We start from the raw sequence: 18,811 nt of genomic DNA, 5'->3' as shown, positions 1-18,811 counted from the left end.
TAACTTATTTATTTATTTTTTTGAGGTAGGGTCTTGTTCTAGTGCAAGCTGATTGGAATTTACTATGTAATCTCAGGTGGCCTTGAACTCACAGTGATCCTCCTACTTCAGCCTCCCGAGGGCTGGGATTAAAGGTATGCGCCACCACACCTGGCAGAAGATCCTCTTTTATTTGCCACTGGGACTTGAGGATGTCTAAACTGTGACTGAGTTTATGAAGTACCTACTCTGGTCTACTTTCTATTCTGTGTCTTATAACCTTTTCTTAGGTAGTTCTCTGTACACATGCATTTGGAAACCAACAACACAGAGTTTATGTCACTTAAGAATATTCTAACAATGCTCACTTCTAAACCTTTATAAAGTTCATGATCAAAAATAAAAACATAGCCAATATCCAGTATTTTCTGTGACTATAATACCTTATCACTTCCATTATTTTTTCCTGATAATCTTAAAAAAATAAATTAGCCCGTTTCCATATTATTCCCTATTAGTTTATGTTACTAGTATATGTTTACTACTTACCCCTCATTTGAATCTACAATTGGAATATTTTTATTTCTTTTGTATAGTAATAAACTTAGTAACTATGTGTCAGTCTCTTCCACTACTCCATTGCAGGTGCCACGCTAATCTTATCTGATCTGTAGGGATAGCCTCTTTGTTCCTTATGGGATAGCCAAGGACATGTCACCTTACTTTGTTTATTCCAAATGTCTTGTAAAACCACAGATGTCACTCTGAACTCTTCTGTTGGGTCAAATAACAATCTAACATCAAGCTAAATATAGATATATAAATTCTTATTCTGAGGTCACTCAGGGCCTAGGATTCTCTTTATCATTGAAAACATGAATCAAATTACTTGTATTTTCTGTAGATTCACAAAACAATCTTTAGTTTATATGAAAAATTTTGTATTTTTTTTTATTTTCTGAGGTAGGGTGTTGCTATAGTTCAGGTTGACCTGGAATTCACTATTGTAGTCTCAGGGTGGCCTCAAACTCACAGCAATCCTCCTACCTCTGCCTCTCAAGTGCTGGGATTAAAGGCTAGTGCCGCCACCACGCCCAGAAATTTTGTAATTTTTTACCACCAGAAGTTTTCCTTTCCATTCCTAGTTTCCATTAATTCGTCCCTTTAACAAGCAAGCACGTGTTGGTCCAGACAGGATGGCAAAAAGAATTCTAGTTGCAGAGCTGTGTTAGCTTGTAAGAGTACAAGTCTCTGCACTCACGCTGTTGATATTTCAGTGGGAGAGATAACTCCAGGGAAGGGCCCTTGGAACTAAGACCCAAAGACAAGAAAGTGTAAATCATGATAACATCTGGGGGAGGAATGTTCCAGGAGGAGTGAATGCAAAGATGCTTACATTAGTGTTCCCTTTAGCTTTATTAAAATTTAAACAAGCCGGGCATGGTGGCGCACGCCTTTCATCCCAGCACTTGGGAGGCAGAAGTAGGAGGATCACCGTGAGTTTGGGGTCACCCTGAGACTATATAGTGAATTCCAGGTCAGCCTGAACCAGAGTAAGACCCTACCTCAAAAAACCAAAAAAAAAAAAAAAAAAAAAAGTGCACAGGACAATTCCTGACTTATGTGCCCTGGTCTTATTTTAAAAAATTGTAATTCCTTCTTTTGAGGCACATGTCAATTATTTTTACTGTTGTTGTGTGTAGCGTATGCATGTACATGGTGTAGCATGGTGTGTGTGATGAGTGTGCCTCGTGTATGTTGCGGAGGAGTTTGGGTGTCCCCTTATTATTAATTTTCATATTTCTTTCCTTGAGATGGTGTCTCTCCTGCAACCCAGAGCTGCCGTCCACTTCCCAGAACTCCAATGACTCTTCATCCCCACCCTGCACTGAGGTTACAGATATGCATAGCCACACCCCGCTTCTTATGTGGGTTCTGAGGAGCTGAACTTGGGGTCTCTAGCCCAGAAGACGCTCATGCTAAAGCAACAAGCATTCTGTTGCTATCAGGTGTCAGTCTTGAGGTTCAAAAAAACTTCTTTTCAGTTTTTCAACCCAGGACTTATTCTTGTCAGGGACCCAAAAGACATCTCTTTGGAGAGTAGCCCTCAAAGGAGATGGAAACCTATTTCTCGGATGGGTCAAGGTTGTAGCCATAGGAAAGAAAGCACAGAAAGCCTACGAGAAAATGTTGGTTCTCTTGAGCGAAGGCTAGAGGACTCTGAAAGGCAGAGGGCATGAGGAAAGGCTCAGGCTCACTGTGTGTGGGATCTGGTTTTGACCAGAGGACAAGTCAACTTCTATCTTGATGTGCTCGAGCTGGTTCTTCCTTCTACAGTAACTGGATGAGCATCTTGCATCTGGAGCTGGTTCTTTCCTCTACAACCACTGAATGAGCATCTTGTATCTGGTCCTGGTTCTTTCTTCCTCAGTAACTGGATGGGCATCTGGTATCTGGAGCTGGTTCTTCCTTCTACAGTAACTGGATGAGCATCTTGCATCTGGAGCTGGTTCTTTCTTCCTCAGTAACTGGATGGGCATCTGGTATCTGGACCTGGTTCTTTCTTCCTCAGTAACTGGATGGGCATCTGGTATCTGGATCTGGTTCTTTCTTCCTCAGTAACTGGATGGGCATCTGGTATCTGGACCTGGTTCTTTCTTCCTCAGTAACTGGATGGGCATCTGGTATCTGGAGCTGGTTCTTTCTTCTACAGTAACTGGATGAGCATCTTGCATCTGGAGCTGGTTTTTTCTTCCTCAGTAACTGGATGAGCGTCTTGTATCTGGAGCTGGTTCTTTCTTCTACATGAGCATCTTGGTCAGGGGATTTTTCATGGGATTTCTCATCCTGTGAAATTTGATTTCTAAAAGGCTCCAAAGTGGTGAAAGAGTAAAGTGGGTTCTAGTTGAGAGAATGTTAGGAACTTCTATGAACTGAAAAACACCTAATTTCTTCGTATTCTTTTCTTTTAGGCAGAATTTTGCTATGTAGCCCTGGCTGGCCTAGAACTCGTGACCCTCCCTTCTCAGCCTCCCAAGTTCTAGAATTACTGGCAAGCTCCATCATGACCATGCTTTTGTCTAATGTTATCATGTGAGGATGTGGAACCAGGGTGGTAGCTGGATTTTAACAGCATCTCAAAATCCATCTTTTTAAAATATAAAACATTTCAACTTTGATATTAATTTTTTTCTGTGTATAAGCCTGTGTATAATCTATATATAAGCCAATAATATAACTTGCCAATATTGAACCAAGTATTCTGCACATGGCTCCATTATTCATTTCATTTATTTTTAAGTAACACTATGAATTTTGATTTTCTTTTTGACTTTGTACCCTCAAAAAAAAGGGGGGGGCCTACTTAACCTTCATCTGATGCTCATTATTAGCTAGAATTCATAGTTTTTGTCTAACCAATTTCTGATACACTAGAAAACACTTTTTGCAAATTTGAAGTGTTGGGGGCTTAATATAGAAAATAAAATTTCATTTAAATTTTACAGTTGTATGTGAAGGGAAAACACTCTGTTGAGCTATCCATGTAGAGGTGAGGGTCAAAACTCCATGCCTCTTAGATTGCCATGCATACCTTACTTGGACAACGTGGGATGTGACATACTGTCTTCTTAGGTTGGATCCTTGAAATGTTTCATTTATCTGTTAAAGAGAATAAGGGATAATGACATGATTTTTTTTTCCTTTTTAGCATTTTACTACCTAGGAAAACATACAAATATAAATCTCAGAATAGTGTAACAAACTATGTAGCTGTCATCCAGGTTGTTTTTTAATCCTCATATGCTCATTTTAATCCTCATATCCTTCATTTTAATAATTCCTACATCACAGCTATTAAATTATTCATTCATACACTGAAATTTATTCTTCATATCTTCCTGGGCACGAGTGGCAGCTCAGAAGGTGGGAGATTCACTTTGAAGAGGATGTGTTCAAGGACCAATTGTAACTGCTCTCCTTCCATGTGCAAATCACTGAACATGTATGTAATAAAAGCAGTACTGTCTACAGAGATGTGTGTGTGTGTGTGTGTGTCGTATGCTGTCACAGACACGGTAGCCTGGATTGCAATCTATTTGTTCCTGCTTTTTAACTTTATGTTGCTGACAGGTGTAAAATGTTATAAGTAGAAATATCTTAAGAGAAATCTCATGTAAGAATCACTTTCTCACACGCTTCTCTCTCCATCTCTCCAGTGTAATGGATGATGTCCTACAGCAGGTACATCATACACTGCTCTCCATGGTTACTACATTGGCAAATGGAATTTCCATAAAAAAATCTTAGTGATACTGACAAAAGATTTAACTTGTATTTTCCTCCTACTCCAAAACAACTGGAATATATATATTTTTTTTCCAGGAAATGTCTTATGAGCTACAACTGTGAATAAGATCATTACATATTGAAAATGATTTACTACTGAAAGAGATATAATAAGCACATCAAGAAGTTAATGATAAGATAATAGTTTGAGATAGAATTAAGAAATATCAAGAATATAAAATAATTAAATGGAGTCATCCAAGCTTCAGATAAGGTCTCCTGGAGGAGGTGATATGTGATCAAGTCTAGAAGTGGAAATTGAAAATTAAGGGCAGAAGAGTAGGTAGACAAATTAGCAAGTGTGAGGGACCCAGGTAAGAAAGAGACTGATGTATTTGAGGGGGAAAAAAAGCAGTCATTGTGATTTAGGTGAGAAGGGAGAAATGAGTTAAGTTGGATTTTCCCAAACATGTAAGTGTGAGATTCAGAGGACCTTGTAAGCCATGTCAACAGGTTTGGATGTTATTGCTGAGTACCATGAATTCAGAGATCCTGAAAACATAACATATTTTCTTCTATTTATGATTTCTCTCTTGAGAAAAGGTGTCACTAAGTTTCATGGGAATCATGGGAGTACGGGGATAAGAAAGAACTTCCCCAAGGTGAGAGCAGTCTGAGAGCCTTGTGCAGGCAGTACCCCTCAAGCCCCTGGAGGGGCTCGGCTCTGCTGTGTCTGTGGTCACTGCGATCAGCTTCTCGCTGGTTACCTCCGGAGCTCTCTGTGATCCCACAGAGACCAACAGGGGCTGCAAAGCAGTCTCCTTGCCCCTGCAGTAAGGCTTACATAGTGGGAAGAAAGCAGGAAATTGTAGAGTTCCTCATGAGGCTTTCAAGAGAAAAGATAGAATGCATTTGCCCCAAAGGAAGCCAGTAGAATTTATGAACACCCCACCTTCCCTCTCACGAGGCTGCCTCAATAACAAAGCAGCTCTAATAAGCCAGCAAAGAAATATGATAATCCAAACAATGGATCCTGGCAAGCAGCGGGGACAGCAGATTAAGTGCCTCTCAAACAGAGCTGCTGAGGGAGACACAGCAACCAGAGGCACCATGGAAGCCAAGCTCACCTAAGTAGACACAAGAGGACGTCTCCCTGGAAACAAGGCTGCAGGATTAACAATTCAGTAAGGCATTTCAGAAAGACGATGCGTCTTTTTTTGAGAGCTGAAGTTGTCAATTGGAATACTAAATGGGATACGTATATAAAATATTTCAAAGTAAAGTGTTAATGATGCCCTTTATTATGTTTACCAAGAAGTATTTATTATGTCACCTGTTGCTAAGGGAGATGGAGAAAGGGTAGTCAAGTAAGATAATGATATAAACATAAGTTATTTTAACTTTTTGGATAATTTCATGATAGCATTTATTAAAATTAAAATACATGTTGGCTTTTAAGTGTTTTTGATTTTTCTTGGTAGGGCCTCAGTCTAGCCCAGACTGACTTGGAATTCACTATGTAGTCTCAGGGTGGCCTTGAATTCATGGTTATCCTTCTACCTCTGCCCTTTGAGTTCTGGGATTAAAGGCATGCACCACCACACCTGCCCAATGTTGGCTCTTGATGTCTTACTCTAGAAGCTTTTCAAATGTAAAAAAAATAAGAAGATTATATATATTGAGTGTGAGCATGCCAGAGCCTCTTGCAGCTACAAAGAAATGGGGGAGTGGGGTTATGTGGATAGCTTGGTTATCGAACCCAGGCTTTGCAAGCACATTCTTTTACCTGCTGAGCCATCTCCCTAACCTAAGAATGATGTTTTGTTGTAATATTTATTTATTATGGCCAAAACTTCTAAACATACTAACTGCCACCAAATATGGAAACACCTAAAACATTAGGCTCCCTCACCACTCAAGAACATTTTGGAATCATTGAAAGGATCTTTGACTTTGAGGAATCTATGATGATTACTGAAAAAAGTTATCTATGACACCGTGTATAATTGACTATTTTGGTAAAATATGGGTCAACATTAATCTCTATGAATTTTTCTTTATTACATTTTTATAATTGAGAGAAGAAAGGAAAGATACATATTATTATGATAAATATGGGTTACTTGGAAGTGAAATTTAGCCATATATATGTGAGGGAGAAGGAAAATTGAGAAAAGGCAAAAAAAAAAGATAGAAAAAGTCTGAAGCTAAAAATAGTCCTTCTCATGTTACTTGATGTTTTTCCTTTTCCATGTTTTGAATTTTTATGTTTATTTATTTGTCTAAATAAAAGCAAAATTGAGTCTGTAGAATTTTAAACTAGCGAATGGTGTTACTGTATTTTAAGAAGATCTCATTGGCTGTTTGTGGAGAACAACTTATGCGGAAATTAGAATAAGAACAAAGAAAATAGTTGGGAGAAAATACAAGATTTTGGGAAAGAGATGACAGTGGCTATAGTCAAGAAGAAAGGAGTAGAGACTAAAGTTACACTTTGTGGTAGATTCAACATGGTTCACAGATGTGTTGGTTGTGGAGAGTATTCCTGTGGCATTTAGGTTGAACGCCTGGATTGACCTTGGTGTTGTTCACCAAGAAGTGGCAGACTGAGGCAGGAAGGGGTTCTGACAGGAAGACTTAGGTCAGGAGTCACCATGGAGGTGGCCATGGAGCAGAGCTATGAAGGAGCCCAGAGAAGGCCTGGGGCAGGGCAGGTCTGTCTGACGGAATAGTAGTGATCACCCCTGTATCTAGATCTGTAAATGGTAAGAATTCATCAAAGTCTACAGGGGAAACAGCTGGGTAAATTGCATTAAAGTTTGAATCTTGTTAATTATTTTACAACTAGAATCTCACTGTAGCCCAGGGTGGCTTTGTACTCATGGTGATCCTCCTACCTTTACCTCCTGAGTGCCAATATTGAAGGCATATGCCACCACACTCAATTTCAAACACAATTTTTCCTTAGTCTGTAACACCGCTAACCTATATTTAATGAGACAAGAGGCTGGCTATTGTTACTCATTTTTATCATCTTCAATGACATGTTTCTGATTGTGTTGACTCCCACACAGAATTTGACCTCTGTAGGCTGCCTCACAGAGTCACACATGAAAAGCAGTATATGCCCATTGAAGGTGCAGATTAGCTCAGTGGAAGTTTTTTTTTTTTTTTTTTCCGACAAATTCCTTGGATGTATGCTGACTTAATATGCCCCTGGCTCTTGGATGTTCTACTAAATGGTTTGATATGTAAGGGTGGCTGGTCTGGCTTTTGTGGCTAATCTTAGGAGCCTTGAACATATCAAATATCCTTCTGGGCATCTATAACCCAATGCATTTTACGGGTAAAACATATTGAATTTTGTTTGTCTGGTCATGTTAATTACATGTAGTTTGAAGTGTCAAGATTCTAAGATACCTTTGCACTCTTTAATTATAGTACACAAATTCATGAGTAGAAACATGTTTGAAGTGTGACTGGATAAATTAATCTCTTAGTGCCTCAGTTTATTTATATAAAATGAGGGATAGTGTGAGGAGTAAGTAGTAGCCCATAAAGTACTTACATTATTCTGAAAATTAATAAAGCTAATTTTCATTGCTCCTAGCTGGCTTTAGAATTTCAATTTTCTTAATAGGACATTGTCTCTACTGAGTACCTACAAAATAAACAGGAATGCATAGAGGTTTCTTAAATGGCCTATTAGGAAGCCACAGATTTGAACTATGAAAATGTTCTCTATCAAGACCTATCCTGTGTAGTTCAAAAGCTATCACACGTGGCAAAGCAGCTTTTCTTTGAATCCTTTTTATTTTATTTTTTTATTTTTCTTTTTATGGAATCACACCAAGAATTACATAGTGGCAGTCATAATAAGAACTGGTGTGTGGGCATTATTATAATGACTGACAGGCTTGTCTAGTGATTCACAGCTCCCTTTGGTGTGTGCTATGATCACAGTGCGGCATGTCCGGATGCCACCCGCAGGGTAACAGCTATGATGCACCGCGTGTCCCTGTGCTGAAGGAGAGAGGAGGCGAGCAAAGGCCAAGTGTCCCAGCGTGCCACAGATGTCTGGGGCGTGTTTTCACTCCCAGCACACTACAGATGTCTGGGCAGTTTTCATGCAGATGTGTTAGCAACTAGGGACTATGGCTAATCAGGCAGCCTGAAGGAAGTTGTCTTGATCACTGGTTGATATGATAATTACTTAACACTGATTATTTTAGGATATTCATTTGGAGAGTAAGCATGGGAAACTCGGTTTGGGTGAACTTGTCTAAAGTTAGAGCAGGAAGAACAGCTTTCTTAAAGGCTTTTAAGGTTATGTATTAAATTCACCATACTTAGGGTTTATTAAGAACAATAATGAGGCTTTTAATTTGAGGTCATTATATTGCAGGCTGTCTGCTTTAGGGGATTATAGAATAGGAGCACTTCTGCTTAGATCATTACATGTTTCCCATTCTATAATGTGTGCAATCTTATTATGTACCTGCAATTCGTGACCTTATTTTTACTTAAAGTAACCAAGGTGTAGTGACAGTAAGTGGCAAAGGTCGTATAGATAGTAAATGGCTTTAGAATTGAATAAGAAGCTCATGTCCAAAGTTTTAAAATTTTTTTAAATTATTTTTAGTATTATGTATTCATTGTACAAAATGATACCAAAGCTTTGCTCATATTTCCCCCAGTGACTTTGTCTTGCCCTCCTCTTCCTGTGCGTGCGTGCGTGTGTGTGTGTGCGTGCGTGTGTCTGTTAACAGAAGCTTATGGAAAAAGCAGTCAGGATTCTGTTGATTCTTTTTTAAGCTGGTTTTTAATTTTTTTTTGCATTTCAAGGTTTTTTTTTTTTTTTTTTTTTTTTTTTTTAGTCAGCATACAGAGATTTAGGTATCTTGAATTTTTAATCAGGTAAACATGACCATAAAGCCTATTTCTGAGCAAGTGATTTGTAATCTCTACTAAATGCCTAGGACCTGCAAAGAGATCATTATGTTGGATCACATCCTTCCTCAGATTGGACAGTCCTGTTCTTGAAGGGACTGGTTAATTTTTGACCAGAAGCAGCATGACTATGTACATAAAATCAGAAAGATGTTATATAATATATAATGAAATATATGCATACATATTTCATTTAAATTTTTAATTCACCTGAAATGTCTTCCCTTTATATATTTCCTTCTTTATGTTTTTGTTTTTCATATTTTTCAGACAGGGACTCACTGTGTAAATCAGGATAGTCTTGAACTGGTGGCAACATTCCTGTCCCTATTATTGACTAAAACAGCTTTTTTTTCTTTGTTCTTTTAAATATTTACTTTTTTTAGAGACAGAGAAAGAAAGAGGAAGAGAGAAAGACAGAGGGGGACAGGGAGAGGAAGAGAAAGAGGGAGAGAAAGAGAGAGAGAGAGAGAGGGAAAGAATGGGCACACCAGGGCCTCCAGCCACTGCAAACAAACTCCAGACTCATGTACCACCTTGTGCAGCTGGCTTATGTGGGAGTACTGTGGAATAGAACCTGGGTCCTTAGGCTTCACAGACAAATGCCTTAACCACTAAGAAATCTCTCCAACACTAAAAAAAGTTTTAAATGCCTTCCTTGTGTATGGCTTTTTTTTTGGGGGGGGGTCAAGACCAACAAACTTTTTTGTGGTTTTTCGACGCAGGGTCTCACTCTAGCCCAGGCTGACCTGGACTTCACTGTGTTGTCTCAGGGTGGCCTCACATTCAGGGCAGTCCTCCTACCTCTGCCTCCCAAGTGCTGGAATTAAAGGCGTGCACCATCACATCTGACAGGCTTTTTATTCATTTACTTTTTTTATGAGAGCAGGAGAGAGCTAGAGGGACAATTGGCATGCCAGACTTCCATCCTCTGTGACGGAATTCGAGACATGTGCCACCTTGTGCACAATGTGATCTTGCATATGCATCACCTTGTATCTCTGGCTTATGTGGGATCTGGGGAGTCGAACATGGGTCCTTAGGTTTTGCAGGCAAGCATCTAAACCACTAAACCATCTCTCTATCCCCTTGTTTTTAAAGCTGTTGTTCTAAAAGGGCTGGCTTGTTTAATATAGAGCTAAGATATAGGTTAGAAATTGTTTCTAAGAAGGTGACTTCTAGGTTCTTAGCACTTTTAGGAAAATAATATTAAGAGAATAATGCACAGAATAAAATGTTTTAAAACTTACCAAAGATACTATCTTTTTATTTAGGTTTATATATTCTTGAGAATATGGTTTTGCAAACTGGCTGTCATAGTCAATGTTGTTCACCTTGAAGCTGATGTGATAGTAGAAGGGTGTCCTTCCTGAGCAGACAAAAGGAAAAGCAGTTCTTTCATTGTGTGATCGCTGTTATTCCAAGAAAATCACATGAATTAAAATGTGCATATGAGGCGTCAGGCTACCTCACATTTAGAAGGCAGTACTGCCCAGTGAGTGTGGTGTTAAATTATATCCTTACCCAAAAATGTATTTAAGATTTTTAGCATAAAAGTTTAATGTGCCAGTTTTCAAGTTTGGGCAATGTGGAAACTGATATGTTATTAAGAAAGAAAATTACATTAAAATACAGTAATTATCTTAGCCTTTTAAAATTTATTTATTTATTTGAGAGAGTGAAAGAGAGAAAGGGGGGGGGAGGGAGAGAATGGGTGCACCAGGGCCCCCAGCCACTGCAAACAAACTTCAGATGCATGTACCACCTTGTGCATCTGGCTTACGTGGGTCCTGGGGAGTCGAACTGAGGTCCTTTGGCTTTACAGGCAAGTGCCTTAATCACTAAGCCATCTCTTCAGCCCTAGTAAAATATTTTTCTTGTAACTTGTCTTCATGAAGAAAGACAAGGATTACGTATTCTCACTCACATGTAGAAGCAGAAGAGCTGATCCCAATAGAGCAGAAAGTAGGGTGGAGGGACGACTTAGCTGCCAAGGCACTTGCCTGCAAAGCCAAAGGACCCAGGTTCAATTCCCCAGGACCCACGTAAGCCAGATGCACAATGTGGCATATGCATCTGGAGTGTGTTTGCAGTGGCTGGAGGCCCTGGTGTGCCTATTCTCTCTCTCTCTTTCTTTTCTTCTCTTTCCCTCTGAATCTCTCTCGCTCTCAAAATAAATAAATAAATAAATAAATAAATTAAAAAAAGTAACAAGCAGAAAATAGGCTAGTGGTTACCAGTCACTAGCATGGGCAGATGAAGGGAAGATGGGAAAGGAGGTTGGAAAACAAGTGCCTAAATAACTCGAAACAGAAGAAATCAACCCAAAGGGTCTTTATCACATTAAGGTGATTGACTATCATTTACAATTATACATTTTACAAAGAAGAAAAAATTTGAAGATTTTCAATATAAAGAAGTGATAAAATTTAAGAAGATGGAAATGTTATGTTAATCATATTGATTGGATCATTAAGCATTATATACATGCACCAATTGACATACCAATACCTTATGTGCAATAAAAGTGAATTTTTATGATTAAAAGAATGTCTTCATTATTGCAAATGTTAAGAAGAAATGAATTAAAATGATAAGAGCAATACAGAGAGTAGTTGGTGTGATGAACAACTTTTAAGAAAAATTTCACTTAAAAACCTAATTTTTCCTACTTTATGATAAATATATTTAGAAAAATTTGTAGCTTTTTTTTTTTCCTTTGCTGTTCAATGTTGGAAAAGAGCCAACATTTAATGAAGAGTTTTATGAAAGAAAATATTGTATATAGAAAAATGCAGACTGGAATAAGAAATTTAATTTTAGACTTAAAAATCTTGAATTCATGGCTTTTCTACTAATTCATTAATTTAGTTGTCTGCTTAGAGAGTTAGAGTCTTGTCTGCTCTATTCATTCCTGTACCCCTGTCCCATTTTCCCCTAAAGAAGTAACAAAGAGAGCAAATCAGATGTAGTTTTAGAATGCCTTAAGGTAAAAGTCATTCAAGGGCAACACCTGAAATCCAGGACTTTTTATACGTCAACACAGCTTTAAAAACATGAACAAGTACCTTAGTAAACATTCGGGGTCATAAGGGAAAAAAAAGTAATCTGTTTTTCTTTTCTTCCTTAATATTTCTAATTTTCCCAATATGGAGTCAACAAATTCCTGTGACTGCCAAACCATACATAATGAGTACTTACCACAGGCCACAAAATGGACAATGAGCCCAATGATTATTGCAGCAATCATCATCATTACAATGCCCAGGGTGACCTTGCCACACTTCGTGAGCCTTAGTTTTGTTTTTGACTCCGTTCTTCTGAGTGGAAATGACAGAAATGCAATTGTCATAGCTTGCTCTAGGAGACTTTCACATATAAATTTAATGTTACACATAAAAAGTTATTTTACCTCAATGAATGACTCAGTGGACTGCTGAGTTTGGAAGATAGAGAATAGAATTTATGACTACAGTATGGGCCATTTTTTAGTGTATTTGACTGGTAATACTAAATAAACGTTCATTTACCCATTCATTCAAGAAGTATTTGGAGATCATTTGCTGTGTGCCAGGCATTACTGTAGGAGCAGAGTCTCCCTCTGCATGGAGCTTGCCTTTTATTTAAGAGATAGACAAGCAAAGATGTAACAAGTTAGTACAATATATAACAGATAACACAGGATAAAGTGGTACAGAAAACAAGTTCTGGGAAAGATCAGAACTAGAGAGTGCTCGAGTTTGTTGGAAGTGACGGAAAGAAGCATATTAAATAGGCTGGTCTGGGTGGACCTGCTAAGAAGGCAAAGTATGAGCACAGTTAAAACACATGGAGGATTGATGGGCACAGGAACCGGGGTATTCCAGACAGAAGGAGCGACTCCACAAGGTCCCCAAGGTAAGAGCGTGCTTGGTGTGTTAGGGAGCTTGGCTGGGGCCTAGAATGAGGGAGGGGCGGGATCAAGACTCAGAAGCCTTAGCCTGCAAGCCACGATGGCGACTTGGCTCTTCTGTGCCTGCAGTGGACGCGAGGCAGCGTCAAGCAGAGGGCTGTGATGATGTGACCTAATGGACTAGGATTCGATTCAGTTCGATTCAGTGGAATAACCCTGGATGTTGTGAAGATAGACCGAACAGGATAAAGGTCAAAGGACAGACATGATAGAAAATTATTAGAGAGAGAGGGAGAGAGAGAGAGAGAGAGAGAGACAGAGGATGGGGTTAGAGAACTGGAGACAGTGAGTGACCACTGACTACCCTTTCAAAGAGTTAACTGAAAAGAGGAGCAACGAAAAATGACTATACTCGTAGAGAAGTGGGATAAACAGATTGTTTTTAATGGAAAAATTTGAATACACATTAAAGGAAAGAATAGTTTTATGGGTCACCATCTCATATTTTTTATTATTTACTTTATGTTTTCCTGAAGAATTTAAAGTATTTACAATAAAGTAATTACATCATATCATTGGTCCTTCAATAACTTAAATTCCAGCTAAAAAATTTGAAAGTACCTTTTCTATGACCACTGTCACATAATTGAAATTGCCGTTAAGTTCTTAATGTTTTCTGATATAAAATTCACATTATATATCTCTATTTGTCCTCAAATGCCTTTTGAAGATTTTTTGGTTGAACAGAGCTAAAATCGAAATCCCTACATTACATTTGGTTGTTGTACATTACTTTTACTCTAGAACAGTTTTCAATTTTCCACTTTTTCTCTTGCTTTGTGACATTGACTTGATGTTACTGGACAAATTATCATAAAGAATGCTCTTCCTAAGGGAAGACATTTCTATACTTATTTTTAAAAAATGATTATCTTTTCAATTTTATTTATTTTCAAGCAGAGAGAGAGAGAGAGAGAGAGAGAGAGAGAGAGATCGAAAAGAGACAGAGAGAGAATGGGTGTGCCAGGGCCTTTAGCCACTGCAAATGAACTCCAGACACATGCACCGCACCCCCTTGTGCATCTGGCTTACATGGGTCCTTTGGCTTGGTAGGCAAAATCCTTAACCGCTAAGCCATTTCTCCAGCCCTTCTATACTTATTTTAAATCCCACTTTAATTAAATGCTTCACTTTGAAATGTGTGTCGACTCCCACACAGCTGTAAGGAATAATGCAGGATCCTTGTACTCTAGCCAGTTTCCCCTGTGAGTAGTCTCTAGGACAATCTCACTCCAGGGCATTTACACACATATAGCCAAGGCGCTGGGCATGTCTGTCTTTACAAGGACCCCTTGGTAGTGACTTCCTCTTGCTTCGGTAGTGACTTCACTTGTTTCCTGCTCCCTTGTCCGCATAGGCTCCAACAACCACTATTCTGTTCGCTCTTCTTATGTTTCTGTGTTTCAAGAATATTATAAAATGAAGTTATGTAATCTACAACATCTTATGATTGGCTCCTCTTTATTCAAATCTGGAATTTATTCATTGTTATTTACAGACTATATATTATTATAGACATTAAGTACACTTGGGAAACAACCGTTGAACAGAGAAGCAGAATATTAAACACTTTTTGAATCAATAGCCATGTTGTTGAAGGCAATTGTATTCTGACTTATTTATGTCCCAATATTGTAAATAATATTTGACTTTGACATACACAAATGTGAAAGAAATGTCTAGAAGTAAATAATTCATTGTCCTCATGCTCTTTTGATCATTTCAAACATTTTACTAGTAAGTGTAAAACAATGCTGCATTAGCTAGCTTGGCCCGCCGCAGCACAGTCCACAGGCTGAGTGTCTCTAGTGACAGACGCCTGTGATTAAGTCTCGCAGCTTTGGAGCTTCCGGAGGCCCCACCCTGGCTGGCAGGTGGCTGCCTCTCTCTATCCTCCTTCTGTATGTACCTGTGTCCTAACTCCTCCTCTTACAAATAATCACACTGACCTGGGTTCTACCCTGAGAACCTCACCTGAATTCAATCACCTCTTCTTCCCTTCTCTAATATAGCCATGTTCCTTGACAAAAGATATTGGAGCATCAGTAGATGAATGAGGGGACTCAGTTATGTCCATGACATATAGTTTGTATTTGAAGTACATAGTTTGTATTTTACCTTATATTAAATTGTGTGTTAATATTAATATTTTTATAAGCAGGGATATTATTTTATGTTAAAGCATTGTTACATTTTATGTATGTATGCATGATATCATATACAATTTATGTTTTGTATTTAATATATTCTGACATATTCTTTAAAGAATCCATTTTTTAATATTTTATTTTTATTTATTTATTTGAGAAAGAAAAAGAGAGAGAGAGGGAATGGCCACCTCAGGGCCTTCAGCAAATGTAAACAAACTCCAAATGCCATGTACACCCTTGTGCATCTGGCTTACATAGGTTCTAGAGAATTGAACCAAGGTCCTTTGGCTTTGCAGGCAAACAACTGCTAAGTCATCTCTCCAGACCTATTCTGATATTTAAAAATACAACATATATAAGATATTTCTGACACATATGAAGAAAAATCAGTATAAATTGAAATGACTATACTAAATAGCCCATTTCAAGTGCCTATTTTGACTTTATTTAGTAACAAATCCAAATATCTGCCAGGAAATCTATTTTTTAAATTATTTAGAACTAATTTCATGAATAGACGATTTTTCCTACATAGACAATATGAGCTAGAACTCCAACGCAGGTGACATTTCCTTTTACTTAAATAAAAAACAATTCTGGTTTCTCACACTTTTACAAATATTCCTCCAACTAATGCATCTAATGTAACAGACTGAATTATGGGTAAAAAGGGCTTCCAAGTGAGCCTTCATGTTTTCCAGAAAAGAGACCACTGCAGACTGCTCCATGGATGGGCAAGGGCAGGAGATGTGACCGACTAAGTCTTAGAAGTCCAGATGCCAGGGGCAAATTTGACAGCTGTCCCTTGGCTCAGTCTTCCCTCTAATCTAGAGTGTGAACTTTCAAGTTTTACTTTCTCATTTGCTAAAATAGGCCATGGTTACTTGCTTGTCAAAAACAAAACTTTCTGGGTAGGAGGATTGCTGTAAGTGCAAGGCCACCTGAGACCTCATAGTGAATGCCAGGTCAGCCTGAGCTAGAGTGAGACCCTACCTTGAAAACACACACACACACACTCACACACACACACACAACTTTTTGTTCATTTAGAAGTGTCTTGTATAAATTTTGTCCATATCACACATAAAACCAGTATCTCAAGCATTTCTATAGATACATAATATCCATGAACATTTTAGTTTGGGAGAAAAAAGAAATCTCTCCATGTTGAAAGCTTAGTGAATGTCTCCCCAAACCAGATAGATTTTAATGACCCGAGTTCCAGTACAAATGTAAGGCCTGATGCACAAAATGGTACATGTGTCTGGAATTAATTTGTAGTGGCTAGAGGCCCTGGCAGGCCTATTCTCTCTCTCTCTCTCTCTCTCTGTGCCAGACGTGGTGGCACACGCCTTGAATCCCAGCACTCGGGAGGCTGAGGTAGGAGGATCGCTGTGAGTTTGAGGCCACCCTGAAACTGCATAGTGAATTCCTGGTCAGCCTGGCCTAAAGTGAGACTCTACCTCACAAAAAGCCAAATTTATCCACCTCAATCATCTTTGTCTTCCTTTGTTTTGAATTTTTTTGCTCCTGTTTCCGCAGAAAGATTGAGGAAGCTGCTCATTTTTAGAACCTTAAAATGTAAGTTAAGTACAGGATGAGTTTAGTCATTTCAGAAATACCTGCCGAGAGCCAGCAGCCCTTCTGCTGCTTCCCCCCTGCCCCGAACGCACCTGCTCTGCCCGGGTGTCCATGCCTGCTCCCTCTGCCGAGGCTGTCCCTTTGCCATCTTCCCCTCGAGTGCCCTGTGACACAGTCATTCTCCACCTATTTAGCTTACAAGATACTTTTACGTGTTTTATGATAATAACATGATAATAATACATGGCACTTACACAACTTTTCATCTTCAAAGTGCTTTCCTAACATTTACTAATTTATTTTAAAGCATTAGTAAAATGTGAACTACCTACATGCCACTCCATAAATAATTTTCATATGATCCCAGTGGGGGCAAAATTTGAAACTCAGTTTTGGTTATTCAGGAAGACCTAGGACCGTCTGATTTGAGAAGGATGACTTTGTATTTTCTGTACTGGGAGACAAGTTGCTGTTCTTCTTGAACTTCAGAAGTTGTGCTGAGGGCTGGAGAGATGGCTTAGTAGTTAAGTGCTTGCCTGTGAAGCCTAAGGACCATGGTTTGAGGCTCGATTCCCCAGATCCCACGTAAGCTAGGTGCACAAAGTGGCACATGTATCTGGAGTTTATTTGCAGTGGCTGGTGGCCCTGGTATGCCCATTCTCTTCCTGTCCCTCTCTCTGCCACTTTGTCTTTCTCAAATAAATAAATGAAATAAACAAAAATTTTTTAAAAAGTTGTGCTAATGTCCTTCTTGTCCTTTGACAACATGCCAGGGCTCTTTGAGCTCTACCCTCCCCCCAGGACCTGAGTGCTTGCCAGCTCACAGCTCTCTTGTATCTTCAGCCCAGCGTCATGTCTTCACAATCCCGCCTGCACCTGTGACTGTCTTTTCAGTGCTGGTGCTACTTTAGGAATGGTTGATACTTTGAAATCTATAGGGAACTGATTTTTGATTAAAAAATATATGGGTTTAACCAGTAAGTTTCTGTTTTGGGAGCATTCTGTTTCTTCATTGCCAATTTTGATATTGGTGTGGAGGCTATATTTGATTAGCTATGTGAAAGGAAAACACTGGGGTCCTAGTGAGCACGCTGGGAGAGGAAAGATTGCCCTCTGTAACTGTCTTCTTCATTATTGGCTTTGAGACAGGGTCTTCCTAAATATCCTAGGCAGGCCTTGAACTTACAGCCCCCCTTCCCAACACTGACATAGTGCTTTGTTAAAGATACTCAAGCTCATGTGATCAAGCAGAATCATTGTCCAACCTTTGTCCTTTCCAGAGCCTGTCTAAAGAATGGCAACCAGATGAAGCATCATTTTTCTTTCTCTCCCTCCTTCTTTCTCTCTCTCTTTCTTTCTCTCTCTCTCTTTCTTTCTTTCTTTCTTTCTTTCTTTCTTTCTTTCTTTCTTTCTTTCTTTCTTTCTTTCTTTCTTTCTCTCTCTCTCTCTCTCTCTCTCTCTCTCTCTCTCTCTCTTTCTTTCTTTCTTTCTTTCTTTCTTTCTTTCTGTCTCTTTTTTCTTGTTTTGGCTTTTTGAGGTAGGGTCTCACTTTAGCTCAGACTGATCTGGAATTCACGATGTAGTCTTGGGGTGGCCTCGAACTCATGGCAATCCTCCTACCTCTGCCTCCCGAGTGCAGGGATTAAAGTGTGCGCCACCACACCTGGCTCAGAGTAAGCATATTTCTATTAGTATTAAAAACATTATGGCAGTCCATGTTTCAGCTATCTAATCTGGACTTTGACTAGATTTCTCTGTTTTTACTTTTTTCCATTCATTGTTCTTAATCTTCACTACCCATCACACATGTTGAACACATGCAGTGTATTTGCCCCTCCCCCTCTCATTTGTCTGTGTAAATCTGTTCTTCCTTCACACTTGGCCCAAGCCTGCTTTCTTCATGTGGGCTTCT

General features: G+C 38.9%; 1 protein-coding gene across 1 annotated transcript in view; it reads right to left on the bottom strand.

Annotated features, from left to right (window-relative positions):
- LOC101607467 (transmembrane protease serine 11C-like) overlaps positions 1-17,047 on the bottom strand; it is a 36,963-nt gene extending 19,916 nt beyond the window's left edge. Inside the window, exons 1-4 of the mRNA XM_004665371.2 lie at positions 16,992-17,047; positions 12,414-12,533; positions 10,467-10,581; positions 3,572-3,639 (exon numbers count right to left, since the gene is read on the bottom strand). Coding sequence (XP_004665428.2) covers positions 3,572-3,639; positions 10,467-10,581; positions 12,414-12,533; positions 16,992-17,047 — 359 coding nt within the window. The remainder of the gene's footprint in view (positions 1-3,571; positions 3,640-10,466; positions 10,582-12,413; positions 12,534-16,991) is intronic.
- Positions 17,048-18,811: the final 1,764 nt, after the last annotated feature.

This window comes from Jaculus jaculus, chromosome 11 (genome assembly GCF_020740685.1).
Source record: "Jaculus jaculus isolate mJacJac1 chromosome 11, mJacJac1.mat.Y.cur, whole genome shotgun sequence".
Taxonomy (NCBI): Eukaryota; Metazoa; Chordata; class Mammalia; order Rodentia; family Dipodidae; genus Jaculus; species Jaculus jaculus.
Note: the sequence above shows the minus strand (reverse complement) of the source record. Positions and strands in the feature narration are given on the sequence as shown.